At 34.9% G+C, this 20,417-nt stretch overlaps 1 protein-coding gene across 1 annotated transcript in view; it reads left to right on the top strand.

The window, feature by feature from the left end:
* PSME4 (proteasome activator subunit 4) overlaps positions 1 to 20,417 on the top strand; it is a 95,619-nt gene that overhangs the window by 47,760 nt on the left and 27,442 nt on the right. Inside the window, exons 12-24 of the mRNA XM_082643142.1 lie at positions 639 to 728; positions 1,670 to 1,734; positions 5,204 to 5,354; positions 7,198 to 7,296; positions 7,517 to 7,586; positions 8,055 to 8,122; positions 8,755 to 8,970; positions 9,482 to 9,639; positions 11,381 to 11,476; positions 18,535 to 18,590; positions 19,576 to 19,632; positions 19,865 to 19,920; positions 20,014 to 20,112. Coding sequence (XP_082499268.1) covers positions 639 to 728; positions 1,670 to 1,734; positions 5,204 to 5,354; positions 7,198 to 7,296; positions 7,517 to 7,586; positions 8,055 to 8,122; positions 8,755 to 8,970; positions 9,482 to 9,639; positions 11,381 to 11,476; positions 18,535 to 18,590; positions 19,576 to 19,632; positions 19,865 to 19,920; positions 20,014 to 20,112 — 1,281 coding nt within the window. The remainder of the gene's footprint in view (positions 1 to 638; positions 729 to 1,669; positions 1,735 to 5,203; positions 5,355 to 7,197; positions 7,297 to 7,516; positions 7,587 to 8,054; positions 8,123 to 8,754; positions 8,971 to 9,481; positions 9,640 to 11,380; positions 11,477 to 18,534; positions 18,591 to 19,575; positions 19,633 to 19,864; positions 19,921 to 20,013; positions 20,113 to 20,417) is intronic.

The raw sequence follows: 20,417 nt of genomic DNA, 5'->3' as shown, positions 1-20,417 counted from the left end.
AATTGTGTAAATGGATATCCTATTACTTTTTCTTCAAATATTCTTTAGAACATAGTAAAGTGTAAAATTTGTTAATGGTAGCAGAGTTATATCTGTAGATGCCCAAGTTTAGATCTGTGGACAGTTAGTTGATCTATGTAAGGTTTTCCTTAGTAATTTCCCATAACCTGTGTGCATTTATAATCATATGATGTTTTAGAGCTCATTGTGTATCTCCTATCTTCCTTAAGCAGATACATTAAAAATGATAGCATATGATCACTTGCGCTTCCGTTTGTCTGCACTTGTCACAAGGAACATGATAAAAATTATTGGGTGTGAAATGCCAGATTCCCCTTATACACACACCTTCTGACTTACAATATTGTTCACTTTCCCTCTTCCCTGGCCTCTAGCTTCTGCATTAGCATTTTCTATTTACTCTTAGCTAATGTTGTATTTTTGGTGGGAGGCACAGTAACTTCTCAGTGACAAAAGATTGCAGAACTTTGTGCTTAAACCAAATAAACTTTCAGAAAAATTGTTGTGGGATTTCCCTCAGAATAATTTATTTGGTACTTTATTGTAGCTTATGGTATACATGTATTTTGGAACTAGAGTTATGTAATTAATATTAGAACTTTTGTATCTTCCCACAGATCACATTCCAATTTATAGCAACATTTTCCACTCTGGTGCCTTTAGTAGATTGTTCATCTGTACTACAAGAAAGAAATGACCTCACAGAAGTAAGGATACTTTCTGGTTGTAAAAGGATTGGTTAGCTGAGTTCTGATTCTTACTGTATATGCATAGTAATATTTGATAGTTTAAAAGCAACTTTGCAGAGGTGCTCATAAGTTAAAATTACTGTTTTGAGACCAGAACGATATAAATGGAGATCATCATTGATAAAATAATCTGCAGGCACCCACCAAAGGGGGTGGTCAAAAATAGGCTATTTTAGTAAACAAGCGACCTGTAAAGGTGTATTTCAGTGTTTTGTCACTTTTTAATGTTTTGTTAAGCAAAGGTGGTGGCATTTTGTTTTTCCATCTTATGTTAGGAATAAATCTGTTAAGGGGATTGGCATCTAATGAAGAGAAATTTTCTTCATTACTGTCTGGGTTTTTTTTAGAACAATTTTCTTTACTACAAGTATTTTACTACCTGACTTTTGGCATTCAGATGTTTAAGTAGTGAGAGATAATCCTTTACACATATACCAGCAGTTTGAAAACTGTTATTGATTTTTTTTTGTGGTACGCGGGCGTCTCACTGTTGTGGCCTCTCCCGTTGCGGAGCGCAGGCTCAGCGGCCATGGCTCACGGGCCCAGCCGCTCCATGGCATGTGGGATCTTCCCGGACCGGGGCACGAACCCGCGCCCCCTGCATCGGCAGGCGGACTCTCAACCACTGCGCCACCAGGGAAGCCCTGTTATTAATTTTTTAAAGAATGGCTGCCTGGTTTCTGTTTTGGGCCCTTACAAAATATGTTAATTACTTCTTATTTTGGGTCCTGGAAAGTAGATGAGTTATTCTAAATTGATACGGGATTATGGTGCTGTTTCTCACAGCGCTCAATGTAATAATGCAGTGTTAGAGACATTTTGTAGACTATAATTGAGTTTTGTTCAGAGAAAAAAATCAAAGACTATTTTAAAATTTTCTCCACGTTGACATGCTACAGGTGGAGCGAGAACTTTGTTCTGCCACAGCTGAATTTGAGGATTTCGTCTTACAGTTTATGGACAGGTGAGCAAGTACCCCAGATATCTCCTTTATCTGACATTCAAAAATAGTGATGTCCTGTCCCAGCAACTTTAGCCTCGTTCTGCATTGCAACCTGTATTTAATTATTGGGTTGGCCAAAAGGTTCATTTGTTTTTTTCCATAAGATGGCTCTAGTAGTACTTAGTTGTCTTTAACTTCATCTGAAACAATTTTGTTAGATTGTATGCGACAGCTGTCATATTGGGGTGCATTTAGAAAAAGACTTATCAAAAATTGGTGAATTTTTTTTTTTTTTTTTTTTTTTTTTTTGCGGTATGCGGGCCTCTCACTGTTGTGGCCTCCCCCGTTGCGGAGCACAGGCTCCGGATGCGCAGGCCCAGCGGCCATGGCTCACGGGCCCAGCCGCTCCGCGGCATATGGGATCCTCCCAGACCGGGGCACGAACCCGTATCCCCTGCATCGGCAGGCGGACTCTCAACCACTGCGCCACCAGGGAGGCCCCTAAAAATTGGTGAATTTTTGTGTAGCCATTTTAATATTGAAGGTGGAAGAAAAAAGCAACATTTTTGGCATATTATGCTTTATTATTTCAAGAAAGGTAAAAACGCAACTGAAATGCAAAAAAAAGATTTGTGCAGTGTATGGAGAAGGTGCTGTGACTGATCGAACATGTCAAAAGTAGTTTGCAAAGACAAAAAGACAGCCCTCAGAATGGGAGAAAATCTTTGCAAACGAAGGAACAGACAAAGGATTAATCTCCAAAATATACAAACAGCTCATGGAGCTCAATATCAAAAAAACAGTTACAACCCAATCAGAAAATGGGTGGAAGACCTAAATAGACACCTCTCCAAGGAGGACATACAGATGGCCAAGGGGCACATGAAAGGAAGCTCAACATCTCTAATTATTAGAGGAATGCAAATCAAAACTACAATGAGGTATCACCTCACACCAGTCAGAATGGCCATCATCAAACAATAAATGCTGGAGAGGATGTGGAGAAAGTGGAACCCTCTTGCACTGTTGGTGGGAATGTAAATTGTTACAGCCACTGTGGAGAGCAGTAGGGAGGTTCCTTAAAAAACTAAAAATAGAACTACCTTATGACCCAGAAATCCCACCACTGGGCATGTACCCTGAGAAAACTATAATTCAAAGGGACACGTGTTCCCCAGTGTTCATTGCAGCACTATTTGCAATAGCTAGGACGTGGAAACAACCTAAATGTCCAATGACAGATGAATGGATAAAGAAGATGTGGCACATATATACAATGGAATATTACTCAGCCATAAAAAGGAACGAAATTGGGTCATTTGTAGAGATGTGGATGGACCTAGAGTCTAGAGTGAAGTAAGCCAGAAAGAGGAAAACAAATATTGTATATTAATGCATATATGTGAAATCTAGAAAAATGGTACAGATGAACTTATTTGCAGGGCAGGAATAGAGACGCAGATGTAGAGAACGAACAGGTGGACACAGGGCAGGAAGGGGAGGGTGGGACGAATTGGGAGATTAGGATTGACATATATACATTACCACAGGAAAATAGATAGCTAGTGGGAACATGCTGAGCTCAGCTTGGTGCTCTGTGACGACCTAGATGGGTGGGATGTGGGGTGGGGGGGAGGTCCAAGAGGGAGGGGATATGGGGATATAATAGCTGATTCACTTCATTGTAAGCAGAAACTAACAAAACATTGTAAAGCAATTATACTCCAATTTTAAAAAATTTTTGAAAAAAAGTGGTTTGCGAAGTTTCATGTTGGAGATTTCTCACTGGACAGTGCTCCACCGTTGGGTAGACCAGTTGAAGTTGATAGCAGTGAAATTGAGACATTAATTGAGAACAGTCAATGTTATACCATGCGGGAGACAGCCGACATACTCAAAATATCCAAATCAAGTGTTGAAAATCATTTGCATTAGCTCGGTTGTGTTCATCACTTTGATGTTTGGGTTCCACATAAGTTAAGCGAAAAAAATCTTCTTGACCATATTTCCACATGTGATTCTCTACTTAAATGTAATGAAAACGTTCCACTTTTAAAACAAATTGTGATGGATGATGAAAAGTGGATATTGTACAATAACGTGGAACGAAAGAGATTGTGGGACAAGCGAAATGAACCACCACCAACCACTCCAAAGGCCGGTCTTCATCCAGAGAAGGTGATGTTGTGTATATGGTGGGATTGGAAGGGAGTCCTCTATTATGAGCTCCTTCCAGAAAACCAAATGATTAATTCCAACAAGTACTGCTCCCAATTAGACCAACTGAAAGCAGCACTCGACAAAAAGTGTCCAGAAATAGTCAAAGGAAAATGCATAATCTTCCATCAGGATAACGCAAGACTTCATGTTTCTTTGATGACCAGGCAAAAACTGTTCAGGGACTTCCCTGGTGGCACAGTGATTAAGAATCCACCTGCCAATGCAGGGGACATGGGTTCGAGCCCTGGTCCAGGAGGATCCCACATGCCACAGAGCAGCTAAGCCCGTGCACCACAACTGCTGAGCCTGAGCTCTAGAGCCCGCGGGTCACAACTCCTGAAGCCCATGTATCTGGAGCCCGTGCTCCTTAACAAGAGAAGCCACCGCAATGAGAAGCCCGCGCACCGCAATGAAGAGTAACCCCTGCTCGCCACAACTAGAGAAAGCCCGCACGCAGCAACAAAGACCCAATGCAGCCAAAAATAAAAAAATAAACCAACGAACAAAAAAACGGTTACAGCTTGGCTGGGAAGTTCTTTTTATATATATATATATTTATTTATTTATTTATTTGGCTGCACTGGGTCTTAGTTGTGGCGTGCGTGATCTTAGTTGTGCCATGCAGGATCTTTAGTTGCGGCCTGTGAACTCTTAGTTGCTGCATGCTAACTCTTAGTTGTGGCATGTGGGATCTAGTTCCCTGACCAGGGATTGAACCTGGGCTCCCTGCATTGGGAGCACAGAGTCTTAGTCACTGGACCACCAGGGAAGTCCCTGGCTGAGAAGTCTTGATTCATCTGCTGTATTCACCAGGCATAGTACCTTTGGATTTCCATTTATTTCGGTCTTTACAAAATTCTCTTCGTGGAAAAAAATTTCAATTCCCTGGAAGACTGTAAAAGGCATCTGGAACAGTTCTTTGCTGCAAAAGATAAAAAGTTTTGGGAGGACGGAATTATGAAGTTGCCTGAAAAATGGCAGCAGGTAGTGGAACAAAAGGGTGAATACGTTGTTCAGTAAAGTTCTTGGTGAAAATGAAAAATGTGTCTTTTATTTTTACTTAAAAACCAAAGGCACTTTTTGGCCAACCCAGTACTGTGCAAGGCTGGTGCTTCTTCTCAAGTTACAAAAGGACAGTTGGTTTGTGATCCATGTACAAATTAAGTAGCTATCACTTGCATAGTCATGACAATAGATTTATCTAATCAACAACAAAAAATGTTAAGCCAGTTTTTAGTTGCTAAAATTTTACTTTCTTTGGGTTATTTAGATGCTTCGGACTTATAGAAAGTAGCACATTGGAGCAAACAAGAGAAGAGACAGAAACTGAGAAAATGACTCACTTGGAGAGTTTGGTCGAATTAGGTCTGTCTTCTACGTTTAGTACAATCCTCACACAATGTTCCAAAGAAATATTTATGGTAAGAGTGCATTGCTGCAAAGAATTAAATTCCAACTTGTAGTTTTATTTGATGTTTTAAAAATTGAACTTCAGGTTACTTTGTATGCATATCATGCCAGCTTATCCTTTCTTTCCATACTAAAATTTGAAAAAGATGGGGAATTCTCTGGCGGTCCAGTAATTAGGACTCTGCACTTCCACTGCAGGAGGCACGAGTTCAATCCCTGGTGGGGAACTAAGATCCTGCGTGCCTCATGGCGTGGCGAGGCCAGAAAAAATAATAATAAAATAAAATTTGGAGAAGATACACAGTTGATCTTCATTATTTGCAGATTCTGTATTTGCAAATTCAACATAGTGTACTTGGTAAAATTTATTTGTAACCCCAAAATTGGTACTCGCAGTGCTTTTGTGCAAACTTTTGAAAGTGGCAAAAATTTTGAGTTGTGCGTGTTTACAACTGAAATCGAATAAGGTGGCACTCTGCCATCTTGGTTTAGCTCTCATACTGTAATGTAAATAAGTGTCCTTTTTTCATCTATTTAATGCCAGATCTTTCATATTTTTGTGCTTTTTGGTGATTTTGCTTTTTAAAATGGCCCCCAAGGGTAATGCTGATGCACTCACTGTCTAGTGTTCTAAGCAAAAGATAGTTGTGATGGGCCTATGGTAGAAAATATTAACATGTTTTAGGTAAGCTTCGTTCAGAAATGACTTACAGTGCTTTTGGCTATGAGTTCAAGGTTCATGAATCAACAATGTATATTAAAATGTCTTCAAAGAGAACCACACATAAACAAAATTATATATCTATATATCTATCAGTTGATGAAAATGTAACCAGAGGTTTATGGGAACTTAATCCTGTATTTCCTCTAAGAATTGTGGTTCAGTATTTGCTAATTCAGTGCCCACAGTGATTTTATAGAGCATAACTACTGCAAATAACAAGAATTGACTGTATGTTTAAAGTTTACAGTAAAATACTACTTGGGAGAAAAGTTTTGAAAATTGTTTATGCCATCACATAATAGAAATTAAATCCTAAACATAAAAATCTGGCTAACTATGATGAATGAGAAATAGTTTGTCCTCATAAGGCATTCTGTGAACATTCACTTCTTCAGTATTACTCGATACCTATTATATACAATATGGTCTTTATTTCATATTTTCTATTCCACTACTCTCTTTCCATTTCTGTTTCTTCTTTCTCTATCTGAGATTATCATTGTTCAGTGTTTATCCTGGTTAAAAGCTAAACTGCCTTACACCTGCATGAAATATTTACTAAGATTATGTTAGTATAAAGAAATTAACATAATCTCTTATTTAATCAAAATCTTTTGAAAGGAGTTATCATTTGCAGCATTGTCAATCCATGTCTAGAGCTAATTCTTTAATTCAGAAATTAAATTAAAATTCTGTGACTTGATTGTAAAATTAAATAGAATGCTTCAAGTCTTTTAGAGGAGAGAAAAATATAGTTTGTAGTTGTCAGAATGACAAACTGTAAATATTAGATATTACCCCAAATTCCCTCTGTTATATTGGATTGGCCAACAAGATAATTAAATTGCATTTGCTTCCAGCAACTCTGGTTTTGTGCTTAGCATTTCTGCAGCAAATAAAATCTTGTGCCGCAAATGTTTTTTTCACATTAGGGTTTTGTGCAAAGGTTATTCGTAGACCTGAATGTAGTATTATTAAGCAAATCTTTATGTATTCAGATGGTTAAATTTTTCCTACTTGGTTATTTTGAGTATAGTCTAAGTATCATTTTCTTTGGTGTTTCAGAAGATGTTTAATTTTCTTAAACGTGCTGGTTAGACATTTTCATTTGTTATGTTATTTTTTAATAGGTGGCCCTTCAGAAGGTTTTTAATTTTTCTATTTCACATATATTTGAAACAAGAGTTGCAGGCCGCATGGTAGCAGACATGTGCCGTGCTGCAGTGAAGGTGAGTTGGGGTTTTCTGAACTGATGAATTAATGAATCAATAGCCACGAGTTTTATGTGGTTAATTATTTTAGACATGCTTGTCATTCTTAAAATACACGTTTCTTTCAGTAGCTGCTTATAGCCCTTATTTGCCACTGAAAATAGAGCTAGTGTATACTTTGTGACTATTCAATACTTGTGCCTTTCAAAAGAACTTATTTATACAAATATGTTTTCAGTGCTGCCCGGAGGAATCTTTGAAGCTATTTGTTCCCCACTGCTGCAGTGTTATAACTCAGCTTACAATGAGTAAGTCTTAAGGTTATTATCCTGTATTTGTAACTCTAGCAAATTTTTTTCTTGGTTTGTACAACTCTGTTGATGGAAACAGATTCTCTAAGCTATGCAGTATTTTAATTTTACAGTTTGGGGTAAAATTGCTCAAAACAAGGTATCATCCAGGTTGACAGGTAGCTTAGAAATTTTACTCTATTACATTAATGTTTTCATACATACAAGAAGCATTCAGCTGTTGCTATAATATCTGTTATTTTGTGAGATGTGTAGGGGCAGGCGTCGTGGTTGGTGTGTTTATTTTCTTGAAAATTGAGCTTCCACCTCCTCTGGAGCAAGTCCAGCTTAACGAAGAAAGAAAGAAAACGTCCTAAAAGAGACTTTTCTCGGCTATTAGAAATATTAAATATAAATACTTTTAAATGATGCATTTAGTTGGATATTTGTTTTTTTTTCCCTCTGATACTATTTTGCTATTTTTAGATGATGATGTATTAAATGAAGAAGAGCTAGATAAGGAGTTACTATGGAATCTTCAACTTTTGTCTGAGGTATTGTAAATCTTTGGAATAAGAAAATATTTCTGTGAAAATGTTGACTTGCTCTGAGGATTTATTCTGTTTTGAAAAATTAACTTTAAAACATGTTAAGTCATAAGTTTGAAAAATGTCTTTATGGGACTACAAAAAGTCAGATAATCTCATTTTCTTATTATAAAAGGAGTATGGTAACTGTTGACTACTTCGTGGTCAATGCTCTACCTGACTTTTTACTGATTAATTCTACTGTGGGTAACTCTGACTGAAAAGTGTATCAGATTTGGCATCTTCCCCCCACCCCATGCTAAATTTGGCATCAGTCAAACTTCAGTTTCCTATAGGGGTTAGTTCCGAAACCAAAGAACAGAGAAATCCATTTAAGTAAGTTTTGTCTCTTTAAGGAGATAGTCTCTTGAAAAGGATGTTACTATGGCACTTCAGAGCCTAAACTCAGAAAATGTGTTTTGATCTTAAGAAAGAATTCATTGTTAGAATATAATTAAAATGATAATCCTAAAATGAATTAAAGTCATTTTAAGAAACACTATTACTATTTTAGACTACTTTAATGGCCAAACATAGTTAACTTTAATTGTTGATTCTTGATCTTTTAACCAAAATATCTTTAACTGTTTTCTTTTTAGATTACTCGAGTGGATGGGAAGAAGTTGCTTCTTTATAGGGAGCACCTTGTAAAGATTCTCCAAAGAACCCTACATTTAACCTGTAAGCAGGGTTACACTCTGTCTTGTAACCTTTTGCATCACCTTCTTCGTTCTACTACACTTATCTACCCTACAGAATACTGCAGTGTGCCAGGCGGCTTTGACAAGCCTCCTTCTGAATACTTTCCTATCAAGGCAAGCATTTTCAATAATTTAGGATTCCAGGATATATTGGGTTATTTTTCTAACGGATTCAAAGTGCGGGTTTTTTCCTTGTTGTGTATTAAGGTGTCACTTCTTTATTTTTAACATAGATTACTAAAACTATTATTGGAATGTTTTAAACTTGGAAAGTGTGATGTAGCTCTCATCTAGCTCTAGTTTTCTTCTTTTCTGTTTGTATGTGAAATGACTTTGTAATGCGATATTTAACCTCCATATTTCCATATAATTTGGGGGTGGAATGCAATAACCTTACATAAACTTACTGTTACTCTTACAGTAAACTCATATTTGAGTGGCTCTTCAGGGAGACCTTTTTCAGGAGTGATAATAAAAGACTCCTATGGTGTCTTCATACCTTTTTTTTGTGCACTTGCTGCCTTAGGTTTGGATTACCTATACAGTTTCTTTTAAGCCTTTTAAAATATGTTTGTATGGTTTTTTTTCCAACTTCTCAACTTGCTAATTAAATGCTATTTTCTAGGACTGGGGTAAACCAGGGGACTTGTGGAATTTGGGGATCCAGTGGCATGTTCCTTCTTCTGAAGAAGTGGCTTTTGCCTTCTATCTGTTGGACTCTTTTCTTCAGCCTGAGCTCATCAAACTCCAGCGTTGTGGGGATGGAGAACTTGAAATGTCTAGGTTAGTTTTCTTTTATAATCAGTTAGTGTTATATGGTTGTAGACTAAAAAATTCTTTTTGTGCCCCTCCCTCTCTCGATGGCATATCCGATGTATTCATTTTCTTTTTTTCTTAAATTAATTTATTTTTGGCTGTGTTGGGTCTTCGTTGCTGAACGTGGGCTTTCTCTAGTTGCAGTTCACGGGCTTCTCACTGCAGTGGCTTCTCTTGTTGGCGGAGCACGGGCTGTAGGCACACGGGCTTCCGTAGTGGCTCATGGGCTCTGGAGTGCAGGCTCAGTAGTTGTGGCACACGGGCTTAGTTGCTCCCCGGCATGTGGGATCTTCCTGGACCAGGGCTCGAACCCATCTCCCCTGCATTGGCAGGTGGATTCTTTTTTTTTTTTTTTTTTTGCGGTATGTGGGCCTCTCATTGTTGTGGTCTCTCCCGTTGCGAAGCACAGGCTCCGGACGCGCAGGCTCAGCAGCCATGGCTCACGGGCCCAGCCGCTCCGCGGCATGTGGGATCTTCCCGGACTGGGGCACGAACCCGTGTCCCCTGCATCGGCAGGCGGACTCTCAACCACTGCGCCACCAGGGAAGCCCGCAGGTGGATTCTTAAAGACTGCACCACCAGGGAGATCCCTGATGTATTCATTTTCAATGTGTGTTTTGAATGTCTGCCATAAATGTGGTCAGAAAACCATTTAATACATTTAAATGGTTTTCTAATCACATTACTATAATATAAAACCATATAATAAAAAACCATTTTATAGTTTAATAACAGAAATTTTGTCATAATATTTAAACAAATAGAAAAACTCAGAGTTTTTTTCTAGTTTGTTTTTAGTGCCTTCTATTTAGCAGTGTCACTTGTGCGTCTTTTGGGAAGTGTGTGTAAATATGCCCCCTTTGTAAGGAAATGCCTGTTTTTCTAGATTCGCCTTAGATTTTATTGGCTTGTTTCTTTTTAGTAATTCATACTATTGATATTAATATTACTTAGAGAAATATCTCTAAGATATTGTTTCTCCCCCAAAGAGCTTTAGCACAAAACAATTATTTGAGACCACTAGACTTTTATAGTTTGAATCTTTGAAAGTTCCTAAAATCATAGTAAGAAAATTACTATGTGTCAAATAACAGGAAATTCTGATAAGCAAATCCAGTAGGAATGGGCTTGGAGGAGGAAGAAGTATGATTGACTTACGTTGGCTATGTGGTGCTCTGAACTGCTTTTTGGAGTAAATGTTTAGCTAGTCTTTTTTTTTTTTCTTTTGACCATGCTGCATGGCTGGTGGGATCTTAGTTCCCCAACCAGGGATTGAATCTGGGCCCTTGGCAGTGAAAGTGCTGCATCCTGACCACTGGACCGCCAGGGAAGTCCCTAGCTAGTGCATTTTAAAAGACGGACTATAGTGGAGAATCTTCTGTAATACCGTTTTCCCTTTTTGTTAGTGGTTGTGATCTTTGGGTAAATAGGGAATTAAATTCAGAATTGCTTCACAAAGGGCAGTCAGTTGTTGTTACTTGTGATTATTTAGAGCCTGTTTAAATGTAAGCAGGGCAAATATTATCAGTAAATATCTGTTTAATTACCTTGTACTATTAAGAGGGTAAACTGAAAACATTTCTATGCCTTAATTTTGTATATTCCCACTTGATAAAGTTTTTTACTTCACCTTAAACTCTACAAGGCTTTTTCTTAAATAGGGATTTGGAGTCTTCTCAAATATGAAAATGCTTTTTATTTTTTCTAGAGATGATGTTCTACAGAGTCTGACTATAGTACACAACTGTTTAATTGGCTCAGGAAACCTCCTACCTCCATTGAAAGGAGAGCCAGTTACTAACTTGTAAGTAAAAATAACTACTTTACATATTTTGCTGTTTTGCCATTTGGCATATATTTTAAGACTTAGTCACAAAATGAGTCACTGGTTTTGTTATTGGTGTTGTTTCTGTATCACTTTAACCTTTTTGTCATTGTTAGGCCAAAAACACCTGAGGCACAGTTTAGATCTATAAATTTTAGGGCTTTATTCAGATTTTTCATATGGTGCCAGCATAGAATAACTTTCAATGCTAATCAGTTTTAAAATATCAACTTAGAGATATTAAGTTCATCTGTTAGCTTACTGAGTTAATTAAGATAAATTCTTTAAAAAAAAGAAAGGAAAACACCTTTTTTTTTGGTCTGCAATCAATGGTAAGGATTTTCTAGCAAAAAACCTGGGGTGTTTTTTAATAAAAATTTGTTCTATGTTATTCATTATGATCTTGAACTTTTGAGATCCACCAAGTTGCTTTTACAAATTTAAGTGCTTTTCAGAGTATTATTATTTCAAATGAATGTCTTGATTTAGTCCATTGTCAGTGTTACCATTTAAGTTGAAAAAAATTGAGTTTAAATGAAATCAGCCGTATATAACTTTAGCTCACTTATCAAGTACATAGATGCTAGTTTCAGTATACCATGTTAGATCATTTTCTCTGAACACCAACATCTCATTGCTGAATAAGTTAATGAAAATCACACAAAAATGAGTAAGGAACCCTTGCCCCCTCAAAAAAGCAGAAGGGGAGAATTATTTGTTGATTTTGCAACAAAAATCTTAAAATGTTTCCAGGAATGGTTTTAACATGTGGCTTGCTTGTCTTTCCATATTCTGCATAATCAGTTGTTTGGGGTTGTACATTTTCATAATTCCCACTTATTTCACTTATCTAAAAACTGTTTCTAGGCATTGAACTTTTTAGATTACTCATTAGATTTAAGAGGGAGAAGTAGGGTCGTCTCAGGTAAGGAAATCTGTTTTAAGTTTGTCTAGGAATTTACTGAATTCTTTTAAAGAACTTTTGTTTTTCATCAGTTTTATAGTTTGATATAAGAGCAATTTTACCAAAATTCATTTTTGTCAAGAGAGATATTAAACAATATTTTAAAATGAGAGACCTGCAGAAATGGTTTTGATTTTCCTAATGATCTTTAACAGTATGTAATTAGTAAGAACTTAACTCTTACAGCATGCCAAAAAGCTATTTCATACATAACAAATCGATTATATCAGTAAACTTAGTTCTGCTTGAACGTGTTGAAATGTGGTCCTTTAATCCAATAATTTATCTAAGAGCAAAAGCATTTATCTTCTGTGTATATAACTAGATTATTTTAGTATTGAGTGATGATTACGATACACTCAGGAGGCTTAGAGGTTTCCGTTGCAGTTCATTTCAGCATGGAGCCATGTGCACTATCATAGTGAATTGAAGCAAAGTCTTTATCCTTTGAAATAAATGTGCATTAGGACAAATGTTCCGTATATATTTGGTTATTATAAAGCCAGTTAGATATGTATATAATGAAATGCATTTTCAATAAGGAAAACAATACCATATTATTAAAACCTTATTAATGCCACAAAAGATAATTAAGCAGATTGTTAGCCCATTTTACTATACATTATAAGCTATAAAATTGAAAAGAATATCCCCTTATAGGTTTTTTTTCAGAAAAGTTGAAAAGGAAAGATGATTTAGATTTAAAAGTGTTGTGTTTAGAATTTTCACTTAATGAAAATTTGACATAATAAAACCTAATGAAGTAATACAAAATTATGTTTAATATAAATGTGTTTATATATTTTAATTATAAAATATATTTTCTTTTATATTTAATAGTACATAATGAAATAAAATATACAACGAGGAAAACTTCAATCATTTTAATCACTGAACAGTACACATTTTTAGGATTCTTTATAGTTACGTACACCTACTCAGTGTAATGATTATACAAAGTACAGTTAGAGATGAATGAGCATCCCTTTGCCTTTGAATTGTCAAAAGAGAGAGTTTGTAAAGTCTTCCCTGGGCTTTTAATTAGCTCTTAACAGAATCCTTTTTTTAAAAACCAATTTCTAACTGGTATCACCTTCACCTGAAATTCTAATTTATTTTGGCAATGTGTGACTTTTTACATTGACTTTATATAACATTACGACTTTTTTTTTGCAGATAGTAAGTTAGTTTTCACTAAAGTAAAATAAAATAAAGTTAGCCTTTTAAATTCCTAAAATGCTTATTCTAATATAGGTCAATAATTATTAAAATCTTCTAAGTGTAAATTGATTTGAAAGAACTAATCAAATAATTTCAATTGATGGTGCCATTGTTCTGTGATAGTGAATCATACTGCCTAGTTTGAAGAAAGATCTGTAGCATAATTCTTGGAGATTATCAGTAGCAGGTCAATTTGAAACTAGAAGATGAAAAGAACTCTTTTATTTTGGACATGAGTTATTCCAAAGGAGATATAGAGTAAAATGTGCCAAGTTGGGGAGAAAAGGAGACGCATAATGGTGACCAATGCTTTAGTGTAATGCCTAAGATATCTGGTGGTGTTTGGCTGTGGTATTGTGGGACATTATGCATTTTCTGAAACACCAGACCAGTTTTTGGAAGCACCTAGCAGCTCAATTCTTTTTTTAAATTTAAACTTACATTTTTCTTATATAAATCTCAATTAGGGAAAATATTCTAGCTGCTTTAATTATTTTTTGTCGAATCACTTATTATTAAGTTTGCCTTGTGCATGTATTAGTAGTATTAGTCTTCTGGCAGATTGCAGCAGTAAAAAACCAGAAGCTTATTTCAGTTCTGAGTTTTCCTGTAAGAAAATCTTAATTGCTAATAGAGTATATGGGATCCCATTGTTCAGGGAAATGGCTACCACATGTGAAAAACAATTTTCTATGCTATGTGATTAGAGACTGACAAAAAATAATAAGCTTAGATGAGATGAGTTGATTGTCCTAAGTATAAAGTAAATTATATACCTAATGGTATCTACATTGTACTTTTTGGCCTTTAGCAACATAAGGTTACTAAGTATCTTGTACATATTATAAATTTTACACTTTCAAAGGATGGATGAAATAAGGTCCCTTGAGGGTTTAATATACCCTTAATTGGGTAAATTTTTTTAGTTTAGTTCAGTTTGAAATTTAACAGTTGTCAGATACCAAGGTTACTGAATTAATCTTAAACCTCTCTATTTTGCTCTTGGAACCTTTAGTTAATGATTTCATAGAAACATTTGTGCTATAATTTATACTCATAGTTCTTCCTTTATAGATGTGGAAGTTGGATTATGTCTTTCCAGGGTCATGTAGGAATTTTGGACACTTGCCTTTAATCCTCAAATTGTCATTAATTTCTCCTTTTGCAGTCCATTTCTTTAGAATCTTTTAGGTCTAACCAGCTATCACAGGATGCAAAAAACTAACATCTATAAAAACAGGGTTACTCAAGGTAGAGGAGTCATCATTTTTCATCTCAAATATTTCTTCTTTACTTTGTGCCCCCTTTCCTCCGATAGATCTGTTAAGTCATTCTTAGTTAAATCATTCTTAGGAGCTCAGCTTTTACTAACTTTTCACTCAAAAAAAAAAAAATTCATACTTAAGGTCTAAGAGTTGAGACCATTTCATGAATATGTGAAAGGATGTGTTGTTATGCGATGAGGGGCAGGGCTAGCTAACCTCTCTTGGCACCTCCAGGAAACTACCCAGCTCTGCTGGGGGAGCTGCACACAGAAAAGGAAACAGTTACTACTCCACGGTGAGTAACCCTGTTTTCTCCTTATTTCACCTTCTGACTGTTTTCATTGATTTTTTAAAAAACTTGTGTGTCAGACATGGAAATAGTTCTTATGCTCCGAGTTAATTTTAAACCTAGCGGTATGTAAGATTCTCTTTACTTGGCAACCTTTTGTTCACATGGTAGAGTCAGAGCCAGCCTTTCATTTGTGTTTATAGCTATTGTTTATGCCCAGGATTGAACTGGATAACAGAACACAGAAATAGGCCAGTTGTCTGTTGTGAAACACTTGTTACCTTGAGGGAAAAAAAATCTGTTAGTGGCTTGGTTTTTATACCTTTTATGTTTGTTTTCATTTGGGAGGGGAGGGATTTGGAGCAGGGTAGGTTGTTCTTCCACTTACAGAAAGGGAGAATTATTGTTTGCAGTTGTTCCATGACAGTTCACCTAGCCTTCATTTGCATATTTGATTTGTATTGTATATTTTGTTTTTATGTTACTGGTCATTTCTTCCTTTTTCACCATCCTTTCTTTCCCACCAGTGATTATTTTCATCGTTCTACTCTAATCAAATCTAATGAAGATTGCCATCTAGTGGTACAAATAGCGTAGATGTAGAAAACTTACAAGTTTTTTGGTTTTTTTTTAAAGTGGTACAGATATTAAACACATTTTGTTATAAATTAGGTGGCTTGGTGGTCCTATGTAGTTGCTATGAACCTGATTTAACTTGATTATTATTGTATACATGGTATTATTTGTAATATGTTGTGTTGAAATTATTTGTCATACTTTTATTTTTATATTACTGTTTGTAAAATGAACCAGTGATGAGTAGAATGAATTTCATTCGGGGTGGGGGAGTGATGGTATTTGATTTAAATTGTATATATTGCTACTATAGTGTTTAATCAGAATGCAGATCTATAATTGTTGATAGCACTTTAAGTCTACTCAGCTAAGATTCTGTACATAACTAAAAGTTACAAGAGCAGATTTAAGTATCAGAGAGTACAGCCCAGCACACATAGACTTAAAATGTGACCACAAAGAGTTACAATCATAAAGTCTTACTTGGGTAATGGATAGACATTTCTTTTAGAAAATTATTCTTCTAAAGATCAGAAGAAATATTTAGTATAAATATGTATTTATACTCGCTGAGAAGCATTTGATGTAAAAGGTGTCAATACAATCAGAGTTTAATTAATTTGTTAGATAAGAAGAGATCAATTAAAGCTGAATCTTAGATAAATAAGCATAAAAGAAACTTGAGATGGATAAGAACAAATAAAGTAAAGCTGAACTATATGTCTAAACAGATGCCTTCTATACTCTTGAGATGTGTAAGATGTGTTTTACTTCAGGTTTTAAAAGTAAAAGCCTAAGCCATTTTAATTTAAATCTATTACTTAATATTTTAAAATCCCACACAGGTTGATATGTTTCTAAATAATTGTAATAAGTGATAGTACTTCATCAACTTTTCTGATAGGGAAACAATTCAGAGTGACACATGGATTTTTAGAATTAGCATCATGGTTCTTAGATGAGACTTGTTATTAAATGTAGTTATAGTGTAATTGGTGTTATTAGAGTCAGAAAGGCACATAAAAACATTTCAAATTCCCAACTGATAGCCTTTTGTTTGCTTGTTGGTTTGTTTGATATAGTAAAAAAAATTTTCAGGATAGCTTACTATAGTGATTGTTTTTTAAAATGTCATTTGTTAAGTGTAATTTTGTGACAATAATTAAAATGCATGCTTGGTTCAGTATTGTGTGGTACTAGGTATGGACTGGGTGAGGTACAGTTGTATTCCTACTTTAGGAAACAACTTATGTTTATAGCAGCAGTGAGGAGACATGTACTCTCATGTGATAGCTTGTGACCCAGTACTTCCCCATGCTTTACCAGGGAAGGCGGAAGGGGGTGGGTAACAGTCTTAGGCCTAACGCTTGTTACTATGTGAGCACAGCCTTTTCTCTTTCTTGGTCAAATCTAATTTCAGTAAAGATGTTGGACTTCCCGTGAAATTCATTGTGAAAGAATCTGATTTTATTTTTTAATGACTAGATTCTGGATACATATATATTTTTCAATCATACATAATTTTACAGAATGTTCAAGTTTGCAAGCTGTTGCCAAAAGTTGAAACTTTATGGAATGAAAACCAGATTTTAAGAAGAATTTGAATTTGAAATTCTTGAAATTCTCTGAAAAGCAAATTAGCATTTTACATTATGAAATATTACCATTCTTTGTTTATATTCTGTAGGCTTGGTTTTGAAACTTGGGACAGTACTGTTGCCATCCACATTATGGCAAGGAACATAGTTAAATAACTGGCATTTTAGTCATCTTAATGTTATTACCCATTTAGATAAATCCCAGAATTCATAACAACCAAATATTAGGGGAGAGGTAACTTAATTAATTCAACTTAAAAAAAATACAGCACGGGGGAGGGGTATGTTGATTTCAAAATAGTGTTTTCTTCATTACAACTGTTGTGTAGGTCATGAATTATGAGCAATGATTATAAAATTTCTATTACTGATTAGCCTTGTATAGGATACGCTTACCCCATGTTTCCTTGGCATTTGTGCCTGTCTTCCTTTTCTTAGAAAGTATTATCGCTTTGTTTATAAAAAGTTGTTGAATTGAATCTCATATTTTGAAATAAAGTCTATTTATTTTTCATTAAAGAAGATTTAGATTTCAGATATAAAGGTTCATATTCCCCAGCAGAATCTGTCCATACATACCTAAAAAATGACTTTTAATGTAGTATTTTTACATCTGAACATCTTCAAAAGTAGTGGCATTTTACTGCAGATGTCAGGAGAGATCAGTTTAGCTGGTTTTAAGAGGAAGGGTAATGATTATCTAAAGAAGCGTGTCTGCTGTATATTCTACAGTAAAATTTGATGGTGATTTTTTGGTGTCTAGTTTTAACCTTTGTTATAACATTGTAAAGCTGACTTTTCCTTGTATAAATGTTTAACATTAGATTTAAGCTTTTACATTTGAGTATTGAATATCAGTGTTATGTTTATTTGGGCAGTGAATTTACCCCCCACTAAAGTTGTTACATTTAATTAACATTTTTTTAAAGATGAATAATACTGTCCTTACTGAAACAGATAGAGCATTAATCTTCAGAAAACTAGAGTAAAGAATTGAAGTACTGAAGATGAGAGATCTGTGTTTGTTAAAGATCATCATTTAAACATTCTAGCAATGACACTTTTCCCTTTAAGCCTCCTTATTGGGATTATTAATAAATACAAGCATTCTTGTTTTTATACAGGGTACCAAGTATGGTGTCCTTGGAAGAGACAAAGTTGTATACTGGACTTGAATATGGTATGTGAATCCTAATCTGAGTAAATCTGTATGGACTGTTTTCATCAGTTACTGTACAAGGGTTAAAATGGGATAATTTTGTAGTTACGGTTTTTCTAGTCTCTTTTTTATATATAAAGTGAATATTAATTACTTAATATTATCTTTGCTTTTTCTGGAGAAAGTGGGTAATTATTATATAAAGAATAGTCAGTAAAAGATAGATGCTTTCTATGTGCAAAGGCAGACTTTGCATATATTGTAATGCTCATTTATGGTTAGAATTGTTATAGAACTGTTGTATTATACTTGATGTAAACCCTTACATATTCTAACTATCTTTATAGTATCTTTCTATCATAGTGAGTTAAATTTTATATAAATACTTATATAAAACATTTTGTGTTAATTTAATGTTCTGAATCTAACATTAATAGAAATTTAGCACACTTATTGCTGGATTAACATTGGAGTTCATTGCATACATTAATTAGTTAGGTGTAGTTTGTTTGTTTGTTTGATTTGGGTTCCCACAACTAATTAGAGAATCCTATGCATTTATGGCCTCTAATTAGAGGATAGAGCCTATGAAACATTGGCAAAGATAGTTTTATCTCCCTCCTCCTTGCCTGCCTAATAAAGTTTTGTAAGCAGGTTCTTATAGATGTGAAGGTTTTAAAAGTTACTCTGTATCATGCCAAGCTACTAACCAACTATGGTAAAGATAGACCCATTTGGTTTTTCTTTGTTTGTTTGTTTTGTTTTAATTTTTATTGGGGGTATAGTTGATTTACAATGTTGTGTGAGTTTCGGGTATACAGCAAAGTGAATCTGTTATACATATAAACATATCTCCACTCTTTTTTAGATTCTTTTCCCATATAGAGACCCATTTGTTTTTTTCCTGGATATGTTATCTCTTCTTGACATAACTGTTGATATAAACTTCAAAGCTCTGGTCAGCATTCAGTGTGTAAAATGCTTTCTCTCATTTTTTAAAAAATAGATCTATCCAGAGAGAACCACCGAGAAACAATTGCTAGGGTCATAAGGAAACTTCTTAGTAAGTACATATATGTATTTAATGTTTATTAATAAATATTTAGAAATTCTATTTTATAGCATGTGTGCTTTTACTTAACCATTTAAAAATTCTAAATGGTGAGAATATCAGGCAGTGGGTTTTTTTTGGTTCGTTTGTTTTTTGTTTTTTGCTTTTCCTCCTTAAGTAGTATATCAGGAGTCCTATAGTAATTTAAAATATTTTAACCAAAATTCTTTTCCTCCTATTATAGACCACATACTTAATAATTCAGAAGATGATACCAAGTCCTTGTTTCTTATCATAAAGGTACAGTTGTCATTTAACAGTTGCATAATTGTTAATATGACCGGGTTTGACGTGACGATTCATAAATATAAAATTTGAAATTCTTTGACGCAGATTACTGGAGACCTTTTGCAATTCCAAGGATCTCACAAGCATGAATTTGACTCTCGTTGGAAAAGTTTTAACCTAGTAAAGAAATCAATGGAAAATCGGGTCAGTATTTTCACCTAAAACTGGATTTTTTTTAAAGGTGTATAACATTGATATAACCACCTGATGTAGCAATTGTTTGGCATACAGAGGAAGTTCCCTATAAGTAAAAATAGTAGATTTTCAAATATTATATGATGGTATAATCAAAAGGATCCTAGAAAAAATGTACTTCCCTGAGACAAACTCTTCTGTTAATTTCCATGATAGTCTCTGGACTCTGAATGGCAATTTCAAGTCTGATAACTTGGCAACAGCTTTCTTACCGTGTAAGAAACTGAAGGAGTTAAAAATTGGAATTGTCCACA

This window comes from Mesoplodon mirus (genome assembly GCF_964341445.2).
Source record: "Mesoplodon mirus genome assembly, chromosome: 14".
In the NCBI taxonomy this organism is placed as follows: Eukaryota; Metazoa; Chordata; class Mammalia; order Artiodactyla; family Ziphiidae; genus Mesoplodon; species Mesoplodon mirus.
This window is presented reverse-complemented; position numbering and strand designations above follow the sequence as displayed.